General features: G+C 37.6%; 1 protein-coding gene across 5 annotated transcripts in view; it reads left to right on the forward strand.

Moving 5' to 3' along the window:
• The window catches only part of GRID2 (glutamate ionotropic receptor delta type subunit 2), a 740,237-nt gene that overhangs the window by 488,156 nt on the left and 229,051 nt on the right, over window positions 1-23,030 (forward strand). For all 5 annotated transcript variants that reach the window (XR_003924278.2, XR_003924280.2, XM_030020238.2 and 2 more), the window contains one exon: window positions 16,195-16,248. Coding sequence is in view for 3 of the 5 variants with exons in the window: in XM_030020238.2 (XP_029876098.1) it covers window positions 16,195-16,248 (54 nt within the window). In the remaining 2 variants the exon portion in view is untranslated. The remainder of the gene's footprint in view (window positions 1-16,194; window positions 16,249-23,030) is intronic.

Here is a 23,030-nt window from a genome sequence, read left to right on the forward strand (position 1 = left end):
CAAAATATGGGCTCATTCAGCGTGTGAGAGCATGGCGTGACACCTTCCTGTGTTTTACCCTTGTCCCTAGGACCAGAGGAAGAGCAGAAAAACAACCGTGGTTGCAATATTTTTACTTGTAGGGACTTTAACTTACAGGTCTGATTAACCTAGCGTAATTTTTCCAGTGCCTCCAACTCCCTGAATATGCACTTGCAAAAAACCACCACAGGGTTTCAAGAAGCATACATCCACAGACTGAACAAAGCCTCAGAGACCTCCAAAGGAGTGCAGTCTGTGCACTTTTTTCAGCTAGGTGATGCCAAGTACATTTGTACTTTAAATGCCCTTTAAAAAGTGACACAGAGCTGTGGCTTAGTTGCATTAGGTGAAGGAGTATGACTTTTCATTCCTTTCCATCTATCCCTCCTCCTACTGAACTAAAGCAGGAGTTTTTGTCATGATACCTCTAAGTCTAGCTACTCTCAGATCAAATTTTATTTTGGCGTTGGGAGATACGGTACTGCATATTTAATTCCAAGGTTTTTGTTGCATTTGTTCTCAAAGTAAAGGCAAAAATTATAGTCCTTTCTTTAAAACATCAAAGTATAATCTTAAGAACAGTGATGACTTCTTGCTAGAGAAGGTATCTCATTTGTTTCAGTTATCGCTCAGTCACATGCCAGGATGTCATTGTTAGACATCATACAAGTGCAGAACAATAGTGATAAAAATATCTTTTATTGCCATAAATATATATAAAAAAGTCATCTATTGGCTATTGAAACGTACATTCAGGAAGATTCATATTTTGACAGAAATATGGTACTGCTCTGCCTTTATCATCTTTTCCCCAGGGGAGAGTGAAATAGATACACAATAAGCAATTTTGATGGCCTCTCTTCCATTTTGGAGATGTGTTATGGTGTGCAGAGGGTCATGGATCAAAGTTTGAATCTTTTTCAGTAGAAGACATTTTCTATGATGTTTATGAGGAAAATTTTCTGTGTTCCAGGATGCTGGAAAATGGCTGGTTTGGGAAATAAATTTAGGGGATGGATTATAACTCATGTAAAGGACATTTTCACACATACAAAGTAACATTTCTGATCTCTCAGAAAAAGCTGACAGTGTATAGGACAAGTCATGGTGGATGAAACAAACAGGAATAAATGTGTGATGCATGCATATATGTATACATGAATCGTGTGTTGTAGGACAAGAGGAAAATAAGCTTGTTTTGTTTAGTTGGCACAATGCTGTTTTCAGATAGCTGTATTTTGTAGCCTATGTTGCAAGCATCAGACATTGCATTAATGAAGGTTTTTAACATGTTTCCAGGATGCCAGTGCAGAAAATGATCTGAACTTGAATTTCTCATGATTCCTTAGATCTTTTGTCTCTCTTACTGGGCTTTAATCAGTATCTGTCTCTCATGAACTTTTAATACATATCCATAGAAAACCCCTCCCTTTCTCTTCCTCAAGTTTCTGGTTGATCGCAGAAGAGATTTTATTTTTAAATTTTTCTGGTTTTTATTTTTTTAATAATTCTCTTGACTCAGCTAGACAAAATGCTTAGTGTGCACATAAGAAAAAGTACCATAAAAAGATGCAGTACAAAGGCACTGCCTATCCAAGTGGCAAGGAATGGGAGCAAATGTGTCGTCACAGCTTCCCTGGCTGCTCTTGCTGTGGCAGCCAGGGAGGAGGCCTCTTGCTCAGCAGGGGGTCAGCAGCTAAAAACGCTGAAAAAACAGAGGAGGGGAATACCCAGAAAAAACAATAAAATATCCAGCAAAGGCTCTGCTGGTGCAGTTTGCCTCTGCCTCCGAAATCTTTCTTCTCATCCTCATGGCACTTCAGTGATGGCGATCAAACGTGCCGTTGGCAGACAAGAAAGCGTGGTGACGCCCAGCAGAGGTCTGGGGCTGACAGGGACATAAGTGCCCATCGTCAGAGTAGGCAGTGCCATATATGAAGCACACAGAGGGAATATGGTGTGCCCCTAAAAGCAGCTATAGAAATGCATTCAGGTGCAGTTAGTTAGCAGTGTCTGAGCAGTTATGTTTAATTGCACGGCAGTGTGCAGTGATCATGGTCCCTTCTTGCTCGCAGGTGAGGTTCCTGGATGGGGAAGGGATGGGGGACATAGGAAGGGTTTTCCCCCATCCTGTCCCTGACTTAGCTTTGGGAAATGGCTCAAGAAGTTGCCTGACATTTGACACAGCTCTACTGGGCTGTGCCAGCCCGCCTGCCTCTGGTAAGTTGGGATTTAATTGGACTTGACATGGGCCCATAATTATGCTCACACATTCAGAATTTTGCTTAGGTGAACAGCAAACTTCACTGTAATTTGTTTCTTCATGACAGATGTATATTTCTTGTACTTCCTGCGTAATAGACAAATAATGACCTTTCTAGATAATTGTGATTTTTTTTCTTTCTGCCTTTCATCTTTTTCTTTATTTTTACTCTTCTGACTGGCTCAGCTTTGCACACTGTATACTTGAGACCCACAGAGGACTTCTGATGTACTTGCTCCCAGCTGAAAATACAGCCTTATAACCAACTTGTTTTTCCTATCAATCAGTCTGGGGAGAATAGTGCTCTATCTTGTTGATCATTCTTGTGTAAAGCTCATGTATCACTTCAAGGATTGTCTGGCTATTGGTTCTGTCAGTTTGCTTCTATCACTGTCCAAAAGCAAAGACCATGTGCCCATAATATTAATAGTCAGAATAGGAGAGATATATCACTGTTCTGGTTCAGGTTAGTCAAAAGGGATGATTGAAAAGAATGCTACAAAAATGCAGTGCTTAAAGGTAAAAAGGTGTTTGACAGTACCTGTGGGAAAAAGAAATGTGATTCTAGAAAAATTATGACATTCTGTAATGTGCCTTTCATAATTTACATCAAGGTACCTGTGCTGGTAATCTCTATACATATGAATTATTTTTCTCACATGAGTAATTTCATCAACTGAGTAATTACACTGACTTGAGAGGGACTGTTACCGTAAGTGTGAATCAAGTTACTGATGTTTATTGATCTAAACTCAAAAAAAGCAATTAAAAATGATGGGTTTAGTTTCTTTTCCATGAAAAAATACAGTTGGAATCCGGGCTTAGACTAGAATGGTCTTCAATACCGCTTTTTGCAAAAGTGAAAAAGGTCTTCATTTTTCTTTATAGCTCATTTTGCTAAGGCTATCGTCGCTTTCACAAACTTAAAATGCAGAACTAATTGTATTTTTAACAAAGTGCATGCTGTTTTTCCTTTTCTGGAATGCTCAAATCCTCTTAAAGTTCTCCCACTCTTTTCACTTTTCTCCATCAAAGCTTTCCAATTTATTTTTAAAAGATGATAGCAAGGATCTAATTTAAGCCTCTTTGTTCAGTAAGCCAAAAGAAATGGGCAACTATTCCACAGTGAAAATTCGAGAAACAGTTCTTAGCAACTTAATCCCTGTAATTTATTAAAGAACTGTATGGAATGGCTCAAATTATGCTGTGTATGTTAAATGCCGATAGTTTTCTGTTTTTCTTATGATTGCAACCTTTGCCTCTCCTATAATACCTCTGCATTTTGTTTTTAATACCTTAAAACAGAAGTGGTTTAGAATATCTACTCATACTTGATGGCTAGAAGGCTTCATCATCTTCTGTAAATGAACACATGTTGGCCAGTTGTGCTATTCTTTCACTGATAAAGTTCTTTCCAATCTTTTAGGATCTGTCCCATATTATAGCTGAGCTGATGTCCCAGCTACAGCTGTATTTCATGTGTGCCTGAGCCTCAGTTCTGGCATGTTTGTATCCCCAATGTCTGTCCTTCAAAAAAATGGATGCTGCTTGCACACTTTTGATCCAGATGCAGTTGCTGTGTGGAACCGGCTTTTAAACCAACATCAAAACAACGATGAAAAAAATGTACATATTTTCTTTCTTTTTAGGGCTGAAATATAATTTAACCTGTATCAGTTTCTGCTGAGTTGTCGTACTTCTGTCAGCTTAACCATTAGCAGCTATAGGAACATGGTAATGCACAGAGTACTTTGTATTACACCTTGAATCTTATTTTGTTAATAACTTTCAGTGGCGTATATGAAGGATTTCAGACCTAAGGTATGCAAACAGATTTCTGGCCAGCAGTTTTTTGGGGAGAAGCTGAATCTGAACTGTGTTGCATGGTTGATGTTAGGACAAACATTGCTTATCATAAATATGTTATGGTAATATTAAAAATCTTAAAATTATGGCTTAGGTTCATGTTGTTGACTGGCTGAAAGTAGGGTAATAGCAGAATTTCCCAAAATGTGGAAGTACTTTATTAGGAAAATTTAGAACCATTATGAAAAAAGCCTCTGTTTCGATCCATGCCCTCTCTAAGACTTAGTGAGTCCTTGTGCAGATCTTCTGGGCTTGCAATGCCTTTGGATCTTTGGTAAGAGTGATCCATTTTATGGATCTGTTGTGAAGCACAGAAATCAAAATGGCCGATGGGCTTCGCTTTTGATATTGCAATTTGATGGTCAGAATATTTTTAATATATTTAGAATAGATTTTGTCTTGGTACACGTGCTTTTGAGAGGATTTTTTTCATAGGGAGCTTCAAGCCTGCAGCCAGTTAGAACTCTATTAAACTGCTCTTGATTCTTTAACTCCTATTACCAGAAAAAATGCTTTCAGCCTGCATACTTGGAGAGGAGCTGAATGCTAAGTTTATTGTGCAAGTCAGAAATGCAGGCTATCTCGCTTGAACCTCTGCCACTGTTGTTCTCTACAGATATGTAAAATGACAGGACAGGCACCACCATAAAGCTGAAGAGCAAAAAGAGCTGATGGCGTTAGTGATACTTTGTCACTGGAACAGTGACCTTCGTTAATAATGCCTGTGATAGGAAAATGAAATACTTTCTGTTTCAGTAATGTCAATCTGATGCTCAGCAACAAATGCTTTTAAGGCAGACAGTGAAGAAGAAAAAAGAGCAGCACCATTATATTCTGTAGTGTATGATGTTTAACATTTTCCCTGCTACGCAGTCAGACTAGATCTTCAGTTTGCTAACAGATGCAAACGGAGTTGAAACCACATTTCCATATCACTAATAAAATATACAACATGCTGCCAGCATAACCAGGGCTGGATTTTCAAGGCAGTCAACTTACATTTAAAAACCTGAATGGAATGGGCAAGTTTTCAAAAACACATGGCATCCTGCAGCCCCTGTTGAGGAAAATCTGGCTAACTTACGGATGCTGATGAATTCAGAGGGTCTGGCCCTAAAATATTCCTTTGATACTCTTGGAAAAAGAAGACGAACGAAGCCTTGCGTTTTCAGTTTGAAGATATACATTCAATCTATATGTTTAATAGTTCTTATACTTAAAGTCTTTCAAACCTTTAAAAACAACAGCACCCACACCTAGTATCAGAAAACAATCAACAAAAAACTGGCCAAATCGACTATTTTAAATTTAGTTGGGTTTTTTTGTTTGGTTAGTTTGTTTTTTCTATTAATTTGGGTTGCTGGTACCTGGAGTGGACACGAATTTTTTTATGGAAATTGGCTGCTATTAAGAAAAACTGGTATTGTCTTTGAGTTTTTTGTTTGCTTGCTTTTAAACAGTGGCAGTCTAAAAGTATTTGTTCACACTACCAAATACCTTTCTGATTTAGTCACCCTGTTCTTGTATTGCTGTTCTCCACTTCCTTCCTTCAAGTTCTTCCTCAAACCCCATGTTTTTCACCCTTTCTGACAGTGGTTTCCATCCTAACTAACTATTCTTCTTCTCATTTAAACTGCTGTAAAGCAAGAGTAACTGCACTACAATCTGTAAAATTACTCAGGTATAAAATCAGATGTGGATGAGAAGGGCAAGGTTATTTAAAATACTACCCTTACGTGATTCCTTTACAAGTTTTACTTGAATCAATGTCCGTTTGCTGAGTGCAGTCAACCCACACTAATGCACACTGGGAAGGAATCTTGTGCCTCACAAGTGTATTTTTCTTCAGTCTTAACTGTTCACTGCCTTACTAAAGTGATAACTTTATCTGGTTAATCATGATTCACAATTAGAAACATGTATATGTTTCCATATATGCAACAGGTGTAAAGAGATAGTAAATATGAATTTGCATATTTTTATATGAGCTACCAAAAGATTGTATGTTGAAATTATGACCGATACCATTTTATCATCTGTACTCTTTTCCTGCAGCCTCCAAAGCTCTCTTCACTAGCAGCCTAATTACCTAAAGCATACATTAGGAATGATCCATTGTCAAACTGATATTCCTTTTTCCTCTACAAGTTAAAGCCTAGACTTATTGGCTGTTTGAGCTTCTCATGTCATGTTAACAAGTTGAAAGGTTTCTTCATTTCAGTAAGGCTTGGCATAAACCTGCTGCTACTTATAAAGTCCGCAAGGGGTTAAAAGTAGGAATCAAACTTTTCATTCTGCTTAGAAAAATAACTTATGTGTATGGATAGAATAAATTTAAACCTATGAAAAAGCTTTGTTAATCCCCGGCTTTCCCTGTTGTGGAGAAATTCTGGCCTTGATGAAGTCGGTTACAAAGATGTTGAAGTCAGCAAGGCAATTATTTTCCCTCTATTGGAGGACTTGTCAACAGCCTTCAATCTAGAGCGAGTTCACTCAAAGGGTAGCTCCTGAATGTGTTTGAGTGTGGGAGATGGTGAGGTGTTTTAAAATAAACAACACAGTTGGGAGAAATCTCTGATTCCAGCTCTTAATCCATACAGACGAGGAAATTTTGAGACTTTAGCATAGATTTAGGCTTCTTATGTTTGATTCTTCACCTTCAAAGGTGATGACAACCAGTTTGATTCAAAGCCCATGTTCAACCCAAATGCTCGAGTTTTCCGCTTAGATTTCAGACTTCGAAATGGAATTCAGCTTAAAAAAAAAAAAAAAAAAAAAAGTAACAGATAAAGAACAAGAGATCTTCAGGTATCAATTTAGTACTATCAGTATGAACAAAATGTAGTTATGTATAAAAAAGATTATATGAAATTCTTAACAAGAAAGGAAGATACAGGCAATTGTACAACAGTAAAGAATCTGAATTTCTGAATTTAGATGAGGGTTTGAATCACTTTGTTACTTTGAAATAAGCAGTTTCTAGGTGGGAGGTACATTATTGTTCATTGAGAATACTATTCTACTTTCTAGCAACTGTCTTCCAGTGCAGGTAGCGTAATGTGTTCATGGTTCTGAGTTAAAGCCAAGTAGCTTCAGAACAGACATGTGGTGGTTTTGTTGGTTTTGGGTGTTGGTTTTTTTTCCGACTGGATATTACAAATACTTTTCAGGAGGATAATTGGAATATAAATCAAAACATAAATTTGGGAATAGCAAAACTGACTGTAAGAATAAAATAATCCTTAAAATGAAAGATGCTTAAGTTACTTACAGGTATTGTTTTAAACCTATAGTCTACAGGCTAACCTCAGAGGAGGATGCATTTTTAGATTACTGTAAAATAAATACATTATTAGCTTTTCTCAATGATGAAGGCAATTAAAAATTTAAAATTGCCTTTTCTACCCAAACAGAATGCGTTTTTATTTTGTGTTCTCAGTGCAAGCCTATGGTCACACTCACTGAAGTGTTAATGCTGTGTTTATTTACTTTTATTGAATGTTAACTGTTGACTTGTTTTCTTCAGCATGGGGCTGATTTCTTGACTTGAACTGCCTCCATCTCTTAAAATCTTAGGGCAAGGGAGATGAAATCTTTCCTGGAGCTTGACTTGTTTCAAATATGATTAGGATTGCAGGCCAAGTCAATATAAAACTAATTATTTAGTGGAATAACCCAATTCTTTTAGTTTAAAAGTGTAATTTTTTGAAATAAATCTGAAAAGGGGGAAAACTGATCAAGTACTTCAATTGCTTCCTTCTTTTTCAAAGAAACGTGCTGTCATGAGACAAGCAAATGAAGCCATGTCAGCCATCTCACCTGTCCTTAGGAGGAGACTAGAAGATGTCTTCCCCACCAAATGCTTAGAGGCTTGCTTTTTAATCCTTGGTAACTAGATGACTAGCGGCCTAAGGATTTCTCTATCAAGTTTCACCCAATGTATTCTTTTTTTGCTTAGAAGGAACTTGAGGTAAAGGAATCCCAGAAGGAGATGATGCTTCATAAGAATAAAAATAAGTATTTCTACGTGTGGTTTTTTTCCCTCTCAGGAGTGGAAATGGGTAGAGATTAAAATTAGATTCCAAAAATATTGCCTTCAGTGAAGAGAGATTTTTATGAGCTTTAGTTTCTGGTGTGCAAGAATGAGCTTTATAAATCAGCAACTGATTTCCCTACTGAGAAGCTCAAAGGCTAAGAGCAGAGACACAGAAAAGGTCTTGCTGTGGCACCAGCAGGAAGAAATGGTACAGATAGCCTGATAAAATGGTGGTGGTTTAATGAACTAGCAGCTAGATGAAAAAAAGAGGGGGAGCGAACTTGGAGACAAGCTCAGGATTTCCATGTACAAGTCCTGCAGTGTTTAATGTAGTACAACATACTAAATAGTATGACTCCATGCATTTACCTTTCCAAACTTCAGACCAGTTAAGGGAGTCTTGAGTTTATCACCTAACTTTCTTAGTACTACCTGTACATTAGCTACTTAGTGTTATAAACGCTCGTGACAAATTGGAGGAGCCAATTTGTATTGGATAAAAAAATCGAATTTATTAGCAAGCGATAAGAGAGCAAAACAGCGCTGGGCGGCTGGGGAGGCAATGCTCCGCCACAGGCTCGCAACTTTATGTTACCGTTACATTCCTTATATACGTTTCATGTACCCCTTTCTTGTGAGTCTCCGCCTTGTCCTGCTTCTTCTTTCTTCATTCGTGCAGGTCTGTTACTATGCAGATTCGGTAAATTTTTTCAAGGATAAGTATCCTTAGATGTAGAATGTCTTTTGATGTGGAGGAAATACAGTCTTGGTAATTGCAGCTGTTGTCCTTCCTCTCCTTATCTAGTAAGTTATAGCTGTTGTTCTTTTCCCTCCTTATCTAGTAAGTTATAGCCATTGCCCTCTTCCCGTGACCTTTTACGCATCACTTAAGCAAGCTTTGTTATTTACACAAGGCATATGTTAACTCTCAATATGTCTCTTCCCCCTTCTCGATTTCATGAACAAAGTTAACCCGTTCATTACACTTAGTAGTCTTATTTTGCTTTGCATACCACCACTTGAGGAGCCATCTATACTACAGGAGACTGCTCTAGGTGCCCAAACTAGTTAAATCATACCTTTTCAGTTAAAGGAAATGTTAAGAAAAAGTGTCTGACTACTATTTGTTTGGTGGTTGCTTTTTTTATTTGGTTTTGGTTTGTTTTGTGTTTTTTTTTCTCAGGGTGGGTGGCTTCTTGTCTCACATGTGTACAGGAAGCCTGGTTTTTATCATATCTTAGTGATCAGCAAATTGCTATGACCCAGGGAGAGAAAATTGGGTTGAAGCATATATTCACTTATAAAACAGCAGTGGTGACTCCAAGAGGTTTGTCTGTGAAAAGACATGGGCAACAAATCTAGTGGTATTGGACAAAAGCATTTTACCAGTCTTCCAGCTGGAAGAGTGCAGTTCAGATTACAAGACCACATAAATGGGACATATTGTAGACAGAGGATGTTTGGAAAAGGTTAGCAGGGAATTTGTGTCCCAGCTCAACTCTTGGAAAAAACTAACTTTCTAAATCACTTTCTAAATTATTTCAATGCCAGCCATTTCCAAAACAAGGGATTATGCAATGCCATCTGTTGGCTTTTGTGAAAAATCAAATGGAAAATGTGGTTTGCTCAGTGGTGGTCCAGCAGAAAGAGATTCACAGTCACTACCACGGCTCCTGGTGGAGCAGAAAATTAACAGGAAGGCCAGCTCTAGTTGGAGACACTTTTCTTCAACGTTTTGAGAAATGAATCCTGGCATCTGGGTAGCTTGTTGTAGAGCAGTCCCAATTGTAGCAAAGGTAAAACTGGAGCCCAGGAGCTCTCCCCTATGCTTCAAACAGGAGATACTCGAGATGGCCAGTCTATATGGATCTTTTCATACATGCAACGTTACTGCTCATTAGATGTTTGCAAGACTTGTCTGACTTGTTGCATATGTATGGAGGTGAATTCTGAAGATCCAGAACAGTTTTTCTGGGTTTCCTTTGTAAGGGTTCTGATCTGTATCTTGTAGTTTTGGCCCACACCTGTGGGCTTGTATCTATAAGGAAGAAGAGGTGTAGAGAACTTTTTATGTCATTTTCCATTAAACTACAGGCCCTTTTTGTTGAAAGCTATTTGGCTTTCTTATTATTACACGTGCGAAAAGCTTGCATGCTGGCACTACTACTGCTGTATTTGCTTTAGTTTGTCTTGCATTTAGACCATTTGAAGGTTTGAGCATGAACAATAGCAATAGTTGTGATAAATTGTCAGGCTCTTCCAAAGATTCAGAAGTTCTGGAGTTACTGCCAATGACAGATGGTTTGTCCTTGCTCATCACTTGTCTTCCTGACAGCATTTTTCTGCTCTCTGCAAAATCTCCCTTGGTGTGTAGTTGAATTCCTCAGAAAAAGACAATTATTTTCTGCTTCATCCATGTTCTTGCTCATCGGTTCATAGCATCCGTGTTTGACTAAGTGGAACACCTTCCTCATGAAGCAGAAGTTTGATTTATTTTAATAGGGTGTTAGGAGAACTGCTGAAGTTTGACATGAGCGCATTTCTAAAGTTAAAAAGATGTTAAGAATGATCTTTTATATCTATTGCTGTGGATTTCTATGACTGTGTATGAATGGCACTGCGTACTCGATGGGCTGTATCCTTTGCTGCAGGATTTATGCAACTAATGACACAGTGTTTTCAAATACTCTGGTGTGAACTCTCAGTCTGAGCAGTGGTTGAGTGGGTAGAGAGTGAATTTCTTTCTCGGTTTTTCCACAATTTCATGAAGTCTGTTTCAGAACTGGCCTGATAACTTGCTTCTTTGATTCTTAGTACTGGAGAATTATGCGATACGGCATTAAAAATAACTGAATACTAACAGCCTATAGCTGAAAAAGTGATGAATTCAGAAAAATCATTCTCTGAAGTTGTTGGCTATATTGGCTGTCCTCTGCTTATTCTCTGACACCTATTTAGTTGGGTGAGACAGGAATCTGTGAGTTGCTATGGACATTAGACTGCAAGGATGCAGCTCCCCAGTTCATACTGGAGTTCATCTGCTTATGTATGTTCCTGCACAGTGGAGGTACTCAATGGCACCGCAGAAATGCCATCTCAACAGTACAAAATGCTTTTTTTAGTATTGTTTCAAATACTTACCTTTTCAGTAAATAAAAACAGTCTGAACTGCACAACAGTTGATACAGAATTAATAAGTTCCTGCTTCTTTTAGCTACTGCTAATACGATTCATCACAGTTAAGAAAGCAAAATATATTTGGAAGGACAAAAGCAGCCATCTTGGGTTAGACCAAAGACTGTTTCAGTGTCTTTATCTCTAAAGGTGTCCGTACGCAAATGCCTGAGGGAGCAGTAAGAACAGGGTAGGCATATATGCTACTGTCTCCTAATAGTCTCTCAGCTAGCAGCTATATTTAGCTTTAGAGAGCTCTCTGCATTGAATATAGCTTTGTGTGTTTAGTAACCCACAGCTGAATTCTTGTACAATTTCCCCTAGAGGAAGTGTGAGAAGAGAATTTGTCAAATATGTGCATGGTTTTCTTTGTTTTGGAAAGGGTCAATTCTCTTCCATTTAATATATGTGTAGGATTTGGTGTTCAGCACTCATTATGAATGCACACTCTAGTTTTTCTCAGTTTTAGCTTAAGAGGTGAGCTGCATAAACAATACGTTCACCTGCCTTCTGTCTTGTATGGAAATTTCCAATCTGTCCCTTGCCTTTCAGGAGTGCACAGCGCTGCTTTCTGTCACAGAACCAGCAGATGAATCTGAAACTTGACTTGTATTCAAATGCTTGGGGTCTTGAAGCCCCTACTTCCTACACACCCTCATCAAATTGCTTTATTGCTTCTATTATACAGGATATCAGATTTCTTTTTCATTACTGCCCTTATGCTTTTGCAAGCATATTTTGTACATTAGTTATTCCCTGGCACAGAACACAAGTTCATGCCAGCTCACTTGATATGCATGCAGATGTGAATTTCAACCAGAAAAAGATCATCACTCAGATAACAAATATGTGTTTTAACTTTCTGAACATATTAGTCATAGAAACCTTCTACACAACTGCATTATATACTTCTGTTGAAGCTGGGTTATATGCGCTTTTAGGTTATGATCAAGTTTAAGCAGAACCAGCCATGCCCTTCTGTGTTTTTTTTTTCTTTAATCTTATTTGTTATCATCACTTCCAAGTGAAAATGCAGTGGCTTTTTTAAGTAAACAAAACAGCAAACTCAGTAGATAGACAAGAGCGTTGTGGAACATTGTGTCATGACTATAAAGCCTTGCTGTGTCCAAGTAATGATTGTTTTACTGACGGATAATTGGATCTAGGTTAGATATTTTTATTTATTTATTTATTGGGACTGTTTTAATATAAACTCAAACTTGTAAACTTGTGCTTAATAACTGCTGATCGAGAGAATCTTCTGGCTGTGAGATTATGCGTATGATTACTGTTAGTGTTTGAAGAAAACTTTAGAGTTGAACAACCTTTTCCTTCAAGCATCAAAACTGAAGGTTTATATAGTATTGTATTTATTTATTTTCTCTAAAACAGTGGATGTGCCTGTGCATTCTTTTACAATGAAAAACATAAGCACTATAACTGGAAAATATTGGAAGGTTATTAATGATGATGATAATAGTATAGTGCCCTGCAATTTATACAGACATAGTCAGAATGTGCACTGCCCAACTTTAAAGTCAATTAAATGGACAACGTAGGCCATACTGGGAGAAGAGATGTTCAGAGGTGAGGGACCGAGATGCAGCATCTTGATCCTGCTGAAATGGACAGCTCTTTTGTGAGTGATATCAGTGGGACTAGGATTTCATCAGGTAAGACTGAATGACCCAAGGACAAAAAGACAGCCTTGAAATTCCAGTCTAATGCTGAGTCCCAGTTTAGATGTAAATCTATATTTCATCAAATAAAATGGAATGTAAAAAAAAAAATAAAAATCTAGCAACTTTCTCAGGGCATCATCAGTCATCGAATCATAGAATGGGTTGGATTGGAAGGGACCTTAAAGATCATGTAGTTCCAACCCCCCTGCCATGGGCAGGGACACCTTCCACTAGACCAGGTTGCTCAAAGCCCCATCCAACCTGGCCTGGAACACTTCCAGGGGCTATTCGTAGCCTATCTAAACTTAGAATATATTAGTTTGAGTGTCTCTGAGTACATTACAAGTTCATTTCAATTTGACATAAGCTTTTTGAAAATGGCTTTAATATTAAGTAGATTCATGAATGCATAAACTTTAATGGATAAAACATGATCTTTCTGCTGAAGAGTTTCAGCTGTAACTAAAAAATGGATGCATTTCATCTTATTATTTGCAAGTTGTGAATAAATTTGTTACAGGTAGCCTGAGCTGTTTGAAATAATGAGTGACTTGTGAGACCAGCAAGCCTCTTCCAGAGTCTGGCTTAAGCGGTCTGTGAGCTGTACATCATAAAAACAGTGACACTTAGAACCATATTCTGTTGAAAAGGCCTTGTCTAATTGAAATTTGAGAGCCTGAGCAAAGTAGATACACAGAACCAAGTATTTATAAAGAAACTAAATGAACTGAAACCAAAGGTTTAGTAAAAGATAAAGTGCATTAAAATCTGATCAGCTGAAGCTTCAGGCACAAAGAAGTGATCAACCCCACTTTTACTGTGTTATTAAAAACTGAACAGAAAATGCGAATTTTCATTTTGTGGATTCTTTCATTCTGAAGTTTCAGTTGACTGCCATTTTGAAGCAGAGAAAGAGCTTAGGAGCCCTTTGTGGAACATAATTATCATTGTCATTCCCCTAACACCATTGGGAGCCTTGACTCCAAGGGCATCCCTCTGGCAGGCTGCCTCAGAGCCACAGGAACCTCAGGAGACCTCATCTTGAGCAGAGTAGTTAGGGCAGGGCAAACATTCCCGGTGGGACATCCTGGAGCCAGAAGTTGTGAGGGTCAAGGTTGCCAGGAATCTGACAAGAAACCAGAAAATATGTCAGATGTGCTGCCTTTTTTTTTTTTTTTTTTTTTTTTTTTTTTAAATTCTGCTTGCTTTCAGGGGAAATGTATGTAGATTGGCTAACAGAATTGGTTTTGCTTCATTAAGGTGTTGATTTGTTTTTTCTTATGGAAAATTTAAATGGCATTGCTTATGTTGTAAATGGCATAAACTTTCTATGCTTGGGAACTTTATATAAGGAGCAAATGCTCCCTTGAGAACTTTGTTACTATTCTGTCCATTTTCAACCTTTCTCTGTTCCTGGATGTGTTTGTATTCCAACTGGTTTGATATAAGAGATCTGATTAGAACAGCCATGCTCCAGTTCAAGCATCCTGGCTGGGCCTGTTGTGATGCCTCCTATCACTTAGTTACTCAGTTTCTAACCTGTTCTTTTATATGTGCCATGTGGATGCCTACTGTGGAAAATGCAAGAAAATGTCAAAGCAACATGACAAAACCTACTGTTGTCACCACAGAGAAAGAGTAGTGAGTCTAAATTCCATGTAAAGTAAGGACCCTGATTCCTACTGCTAATAATATTGAAATTTTCCAGAAGCACAATAGCAGTTATGGCTTTCATCTCCCCTCATTTCTTACTGGTGCTGTGAGAGTTTCAGATAAGAAGTCAGTTCATATACTGCTGCTCTTCCCCTTTTTTCCCCCAGTCTCTCCAGATCAGAATTTCCAATCTTGCCTATCATTCTAGTAAATAAGCAGTGACCCCAGTTCTAATGGCCTTTGAATTAATAATTAAGGTTATTGGTATGGGGTCTTTTGCTGCTCTTAAGATTTGTGGCCAGTTAAATTGTTCTCCTTTGGACATGTCACAGTATAAATTGCAGTCATCCTTGGCAACTGCTATTTGTGTTGGTCATCATTAAAAGCCAAATATGACTGCTGTGCAGTGGTCCAAGTAATAAGAGCACAGCACTAGTCATCTACTTGAACATTAAAACTTTGTAAGTTCCAAGCCTTGTTTCAATTTTTCTTTGCTTTTTCTTGGGATTCAACACAGTTTTAAGTATCCAGTAGTTTTGAATTGTGAATCAAGATGAGCATGGTGATTATAAAAGTAAAATGGGATTAATTTGGTTTTAAAACTATTTCAGTGCCAATGCTAATTCAGTTTCATTTAGAAAAAAAAATGTAAAGCTGTCCAGTCTTTTCTATAGTTTGTTTCTGGCCTCCCTCCTGTCAATGATTTCTTTCCTAGGTAATGCAAGCAGACAAAATGTATTTTCTTCCCTCTGTTTCCACTGCAAAGGTGAATCAAACATGACTTGCCACAGAAGTGTAAGTGTATTCAAGGAGGGAAAGAATAGAGCTGAGTGAAAGATGAGTTAGGAAGTATATTTTCAGTCCAGCACAGAGGCAGCTCCTAGAATGCTTTTCAGCAAAGGAAAGGAGAAAATGCATGGGAGGAGGATTAGAAGCCCTCTGTGTGTGGAGCCAGGGACAGGCCATCATTCATCATCCCTGTGACAGCCCTCTTTCTCAAGGGAACACTTTCCTCCCCACTCTTTGCATTTCTGTGAACCCTAGCATCTGTGGTGTGGGGTTTTTTGGTTTGAGTTTGTTTCATTTTCTTTAATTCACAGGCTTACAGGGTAGGTGTACACTGGAAAGACCTTAGAGGCAGGAGCTACAGAAATCTGACAAGAGTTACTTGATATTCATTTTCTGCCTTCCTCTCTGTTGCTCCCTCTCCACACACAATATTAAGGCAAAACCGATTTCATTTTCTCCTCAGTCAACTGAAACACACTCTTTTCTGTGATGCCGGCAAAGAAATGTATTTTCCAAGTTTAATTAGCAGTCAAACAATAACACAAATGCTTCTGCAGAATTTTGCTGAAGGTTCTCTATCCTCAGTTGAATAACAAAGGTCTTTGAGGGCATGTGCTTTGGGATTTGTCATTTGCAGAGAGCATCCATTTAATTTTTTTTCTGGCTTTCACAAGCAAGCTGACTGATAGCTGGTTTGTTCTCTATTTCAGGTCGTGGAGACTAATTTGGTTGCTTTTGACTGTCACTGGATCATTATAAATGAGGTAACTGTCAAGTGAACATTGTTGTGAACCATGAATCCTGTTTTCAGGCTTACTGACAATATTCATGCTGATCTTGACTTTGCCAACAGGAAGCAGAAGCTACGACAAAGTTCAGACATGCTGGGGGAGTGGATGTTGCTTAATAAAAATAGAATGACAAGTTCTTGGACTTTGCTGGTTTGTCTTGCCTATTTTAAACAGAAGTGCTTGAATGAATAAATGGAAAATAAAATGAAAAAGCCCTTTTCCTTCTAAGTATCTTGAGATTTCACATTTGACTTGAGCTGACTGGTTTTGGAGGATCTTCTTAAGATCTTTTTTTCATATGTAATCTTTTGTATTGGAGTGCTTGTGTTTTGTTTATATTTTAATGATTTTTATTAATAATAAAAATAATAATAATAGAATCCCATCTTTCCCTTTCCTTTAAGAATTCCCCTAGAATTCAGTCACGGTTGATACCCAAACCTATTGATATTAGTGGGAGGCTTTTTGGTGGACTTCTGGATCAGGTCATATATGAATGTTCATGAAGGGAAAAAAGAAAGTAAGTTAAACTGAGATCCTATTTTTAAACTGTGAAATAGGTTCTTCCATGAACGCTTGTCAGCTAAAATACAACGAGTCAACATGTGAAGTAACTCTGCATATAAACATTGAACAATGCAGTCGGTCTTAGATTTGATGACATTCAGATTTTTCTTTTATTTTGTGAAAAGCAATTTAGGTCCAGAACAGCCTAATTCCCTGGGGAGATAACTCTCCCCTAACATGTAGATTGTGCGACTCCTGTATATTCTCAGGATAAAAGATTGCTTGGAGATATTGTGTGTAAATTCCAGGTGTGCTTTCTGGATTTACTGTGCACTTCTGTTTTTATACTTAAATACTAGGTTTTCATAGTACAGTGTGCTAATAGTGAGGTAACTGAATCCAAAGCAGTTTTTTTCAAGGTTATAGCAAGGTATAACATTGTTGCATTGGGATTGTACTTTGGCCTATTTGTTTAAACCAGTGGAATTTTAGCCAGTTTTCCCTGGAGAAAATTATGCCTCAGAAAGTGCTGTGAAGACAACCCAGGTCCAGCAGAAATTATCGGTTTGAGCCTTGCATTGCCCCTGACCAGTAATCTGTGTTTTTTTCCAGCACTGAATGGGGCCTCAGTGGTTGAGAACCCAGCTTTATGCTACAGACAGTCATGTGAAGAACATACGTGTTTTGTTGCTTACATGAATTTTTTGTGACATCTTAGACATCTGTGTTTGTGTGTCTGTATTGGCTAAATCAGACTGTCAACTAAGTAACTGTAATGCTGTTTCTTTGGCCTCCTAATTTGAAATTCTAAGATGATCTATCACAGTGAAAATGCATTGTTTTGCAAAATCCACATATGATTCAAATAATTCCTTGCACTGAGATATCAAAATAAGCTGGAGTTCTCTTTCCTACTCCATCATTGTGCCAAGGGGATATAACACATCGAGTATAGTGATCACAGTTTTGTGATCAGGAATCTGCTTAGGCTTTGTGAGGTAACATCTGCTATTTTAATTGCTCGCTTTAAATGCTATAATGCCCGGAAAGAGTTCCTTAATTTTTATTGTCCCATTAGTTGCTATTTTCTGTAATACAGCAAATTTGCTTGAAGACTGTGTATCATAATGGAAATGCATGTGTGGGAGGAGGGAGGTTGTTCCGATAAAATGAAAGGATTCATAATTTGCTAAAGCATGATACATGTATTAGTCCTTTGCAAATAATACAAATCTCTTCTGATCAGTGCAGTCAGCTGAGGAAACACACTCTCCAAATAAATGTTCCTGTTTCTTCAGGGCCTTAAAGCAGATGGTGCAATTCTTTATTTAAAATTTGCAGGAGTTATAGATTTGAATGTAGTCATGATCAAATATGTCTTAACAAAATGTGAGAATGGATTTCTCACACTCTCCCTCTGTCTGTCTGTCTCTGCTTGTTTCTTTTCTTCTACACAATAGTAAATATAACCTCAAAAAGCCCAAGATATTAAAATTATATTTCTTCTATGACTCTTAAATCACAAGTGTACAGTAAGCTTAGATTTGATTTAGTGGAACTGAAAGGGGCATTTGTATGATTTTCATCACTTTTCTTTCTTTTGCTCCTTTTAAATGAAACAAATGTCCTTTTTTATTTTAAATCCATGTCTCTGAAGCATTTTCCTTTGTTAAAATATTTCAGAGTCATCTTACTATGCCCAAGGCTGCCACCAGTTCTCTATTACTATTGTTTACTCAAGGACAGCTCAAAACACTTTCCACTGCCTACAGTTGCTATACAGGAGGTGAAAATATTAATGCTACTGTAGAAAGGATTGGTTGCATTTTATCTGCAATAATGTGCACAATTATGACCAGCTCTATTAAAATTAGAATGGAACGGGCGCACAGAAAAGCTGATTTGTGTGAGGAGAGACTGAAAATGTTGGCTTGATTAGCCTATGAAAACAAAGACTGAAAGAGGATATGCTCTCTGTTTATAAACACATACAGAGTGTGAATAAATACATCATTGTCAAGGGCTAGAGGACAAGGCTGGCACAAGAACAAATGAGTTCAAATTGCCCATAAATAAATAGAGGGCGAAAGTTAGTAGAAGGTTTCTAATTACCAGAGAAATCAGAGTCTGGAAAAACTCCTCCTTTGAGGAAAGAATGAAAAAAAAACCCAAACTCTCTTAAAGAACATTTGATGGAAAAAGATCCAACAGGTTTGCCCATCATAGCACAACAGAGGACTGGGGGACCCACAAGATTGTATTCAAAGGCTACTTTCAGATGAACACATGTTTTTCCTAGGAGAGGGCTGGTGCTTGGCTGATGCAGTCAGCTTGTTCCATTGTGTTTCAGCCCTATGCACTCCACCATGAAGAAAAGTGTAGAGCATGACTGTTTTAAGCTCGAGCAGCTAGATCAGGTCCTAAAATCACAGCTCAGTTCCAGGAGTTCACACAATTCTACATTTTAATATGGGTAATTGATTAATAGTAGCATTAGAGGTCCATTTGAACCCTTACATTTCCAATGATGACAGCAGGTCATGTGTGAAATGCCACCCTCTTTGGTACAGGTCGGCAACCAAGCTGCCAGCTCTTTTTTTCAGACAGGTAAGACTCAATGGACAGACTGACTTAGCCCTGCTTTCTCTATGCTCTTGGATTTTTTTCTCTATGAAAGCTAAAAGCTGATTTCTCCTTGTCCTATCAATTTTCTCTTTTTCATCATCCTCCCCAGAATCTCAGAAACCTAAGGAAAATAAAAATGGAGCAAATGATTATGCAGTTCAAGATTTCCATTTACTTGTCTTGGAGCTTCATCTAGTTATGCCTTCCCCTCCACTACTCCTCTTTGGAAAGCGCTGAGAAATTCAGGAAGGGCATAGCCCAGTTATGCTATGGCATGGGCTGTGGCAGCCCAGAGGCCTCAAGGGGGTGTAAGAGTGGCCACCCTTTCCCACTCTTCCCCCTGCTCACTGCTGCTGGCTTTTGGAGGAGGAAAAAACACTCTCCCCTCTGAGTGTCATGTGGGATGTGATGAAGACATGGCATGCCCTGGAAAATAGGGCATGTCCAGTATATGATAAATACCGGAATCATTGTCTTGGCCTAAAGTTAAGGTGTTTCATAAGAAAAAGTATTGCTGCCTTTGTTTGGTGCTTATTACAGGAGCATGTGAATAAATTCTTTCCCTCCATGTCTCTCACTACTGGTGCAGTTGCTCTGTGGTGAATAGTAAGTCTCTGCCTAGGTTGCTTATCTTAAAATAATGAGACGAAGCTGAACGGTAATATATATTAGTTGTCCAGTATATAGTCTTGCTTCCCACTGGAGTCTCTGCCTGATATGTCAAGGTGATCCTCTTCAGTTCCCTTTTCCTAATTCATCTGTAAAGAGCTATCAATTTAAAATAGCATTTCTTTCCTTATTTATTTGCCTACTCAGATGAAATGTACATCTAATTTTATCCTCGTTCAATTTGAAATAGGACAGCCTCCCATTTATTCCAAGTTCAGACCAACAAAAGAAAGGTTTGGAACTATATATTGAACATCTGATTTAAAAAAAAAAAAAAAAAACAAAAAAACAAAAACCACCAAACCCCCCCCCCCAAAACAACAACAACAACAACAAAACAAACAAACAAAAAAAAAACCCAACACATAACCTAGCCTAAATTTATACAGGTGCCAACTCAGTTCAACTTGGCCAACTTTGTCATTTTTTTTTTGACATTTGGTGCTTGTGTAACAGATCATCTGCCATCCTTATATCATTATACTGTATCCTCGTTTGAAGTGCAAATGAAAATTGTTTCCTTTCATACAATAGTTGCTTTATATAGTTTTCTTAAGTCAGATCCAAAATTCAAGAATGAGAGATGATATTGGAGAGTCATTATATAAAAGGCTCGTCACTCAGTCAATGCCAAGTATTAAAAAAATGACAAAGAAATATGTAGCAAATGACTGAAGTGGAATTTGGGTTTGCATGGCATTGCTTTGTTGTTAACCTAAAATCTGAATTTATGATATAATCAGTGGAATTCACAGCATTTAAAATAATAGTTGTCATTAATCTATTGATGTATATACCTCCTTGGCAGCCATACAAAAATCTCTTTGGTGTTTGGATTCTGTTATTAGTTCCCAGGTGATGTATAAAAATATGAGGTAGTAACCTAAAGGTTAAAATGAAAGCACTCTAATTAAAATGCACCAAAAAATGCTGAATACAGAAAAAATAAATACACTTTTGAGGCAGAAAAGATAAATGTTTGAGCAGGTGAAAGTCAAAATGTTTTTTAAAGTATTATTTAGCATTATAAAGTGCCCATGCAGGTATCAGTTTTTACATTATTAGAATGAGTCTAATATTCTTGCTGTTACAGTTTGGGCACAGTGTGTAATGAAACCAGGCAAACTTTTTTTAAATCCTCTGAGAAAGGATATAGTTTAAAATCAAAATAAGTTTCTTGAGCTCTCCTTTCTGATTATACTGAAAGTATTATAAAAAAGATTACATGCATTTTGCTAAAACAGCAGTTTTGATTTTTTTTTTTACCTTGCAGCTAGTGAAATGATACAGACTAAATGAAAAGACGGCATCTTAAGCTGAGAGAAACCATTATCTGTGGTACATTAAGAATTAATCGACCAGAAATGCAAGATATTACACTGGACACAGCTGATGCCATGTGTTATTTTTGTTAGCAGAAAAATCTATATTTCATAAGGAACATTAATAACAGATGAATTCAGAAACTATGACAATCTGTGAAGATGAATAAAATACTGTTACTGTAGTCAAGAGCGTAGAAGTCAAAATTTACATCTCATGTATTTTTCTTCCAAAATTTAGAGGAAATAACAAATACCAGTATGTCCAAAGAAATTGTTCCAAAATAATTAAAGAATGTTCACTGAAGCTCAAAAAAAAAGCCAAAATTACCAGGATAGTCGTCTTAACATTTTAAGAGCTGCTTTTTCAAAAAGTTTGGCTTCCTTTTCACAAGACAGATTCTGTAATTTGAGGTCAAGTCTATCTCCTGGTGCGTCCTAAGTTCTTGATTATGGGTATAGATCAGGAAGCTAGACGCAAAAAAAGACGCTGGTGTTTAGTTACAGGTATAACTGTGCAGATGTGCTGTATCCTTTAAAAAATGAAAAGCTATAAATACACAAATGAGAATCAGAAATATTCAATAAACTGTGGCTGTTTGCAAGGCTATGTTAAATGCAGGCTACTAGTAGGAGCTCCTCAAGCACCTCCCTTACTGGGGGGGTGTATCCACAAATTTAAACATCTAGAAAGTTTGGGGCATCAGCCTCTGTAATTAATACAGATTATGGAGAAACAGTTTAGCGTGATGAAAATTAGATTCTAGTTAAAAAGATTGAGCAATTTTGTAGATTATTTCTCCTGCTTTACAGAAAAATACAGACACAGAATTGCCTTGAAAGCTACCAGCTGACCCTATCTGAGTCGTCAGAAAAAAACCTGTGTTTAACTAAAGTTCAAGTTCTTATGTAAAGGTTGGAGTCACTTGCTGTTGCTTGTGAGCCCACACTCCTCTTGCTCTGTGTTCCCGAGGGCCTCATCATTCAATGGTGTAAAACACTGTGTTCCTAAACTGCAGGAGTTCATACTATGTAAAGAACTGGTTTTCTGGTTTCCCTAACCTGCCTTAAAGTTAGTATTTTAAGCTTAGTATTTCACATATCGATGTATTTACTTAGTTATTTTTTTCTTTAAAGTCTGTGTCTGTAGAGCTGAGCATTCAGCTGTAAGCCTTAATAGGTACCCTATGGAGTAAAAAGTTGGTTTTAAATTAGGTCTTGCTATAAACAAACACATACACACCTAGAATGCTCTAATGCATTTTCTTTGCCCTTTTGGTAAATGATGTTTGCTAACTTGCACATTGTTGATAGGTTCTTGATATTCTGTTTCCAGGAAATGAACACTTAAGGCCTGAATAATTGTACCTTCACAGCTCCTAAGTAATGCTACACTTAGAAATACCTCATCATATGACTTCCTACTGATTTACACATTATCTGCTAAGGACGCTCTGAAACACTTTTAAGTAAAAGATCAAAGGTAAAAGGAGAGGGAGAGAAACCCCAAAATGAAACAACTAAGCCCATTTACATCTACAAAGATTCGGTGAGGTTTGGGCACAGTACATTTTAAGCTTTTGCAATTATTGTAAGGGTGGTATGTCAGTTGTTATAATGAGCATGCTTATG

The sequence above is a fragment of the Aquila chrysaetos genome, chromosome 1 (genome assembly GCF_900496995.4).
Source record: "Aquila chrysaetos chrysaetos chromosome 1, bAquChr1.4, whole genome shotgun sequence".
NCBI classification, from domain to species: Eukaryota; Metazoa; Chordata; class Aves; order Accipitriformes; family Accipitridae; genus Aquila; species Aquila chrysaetos.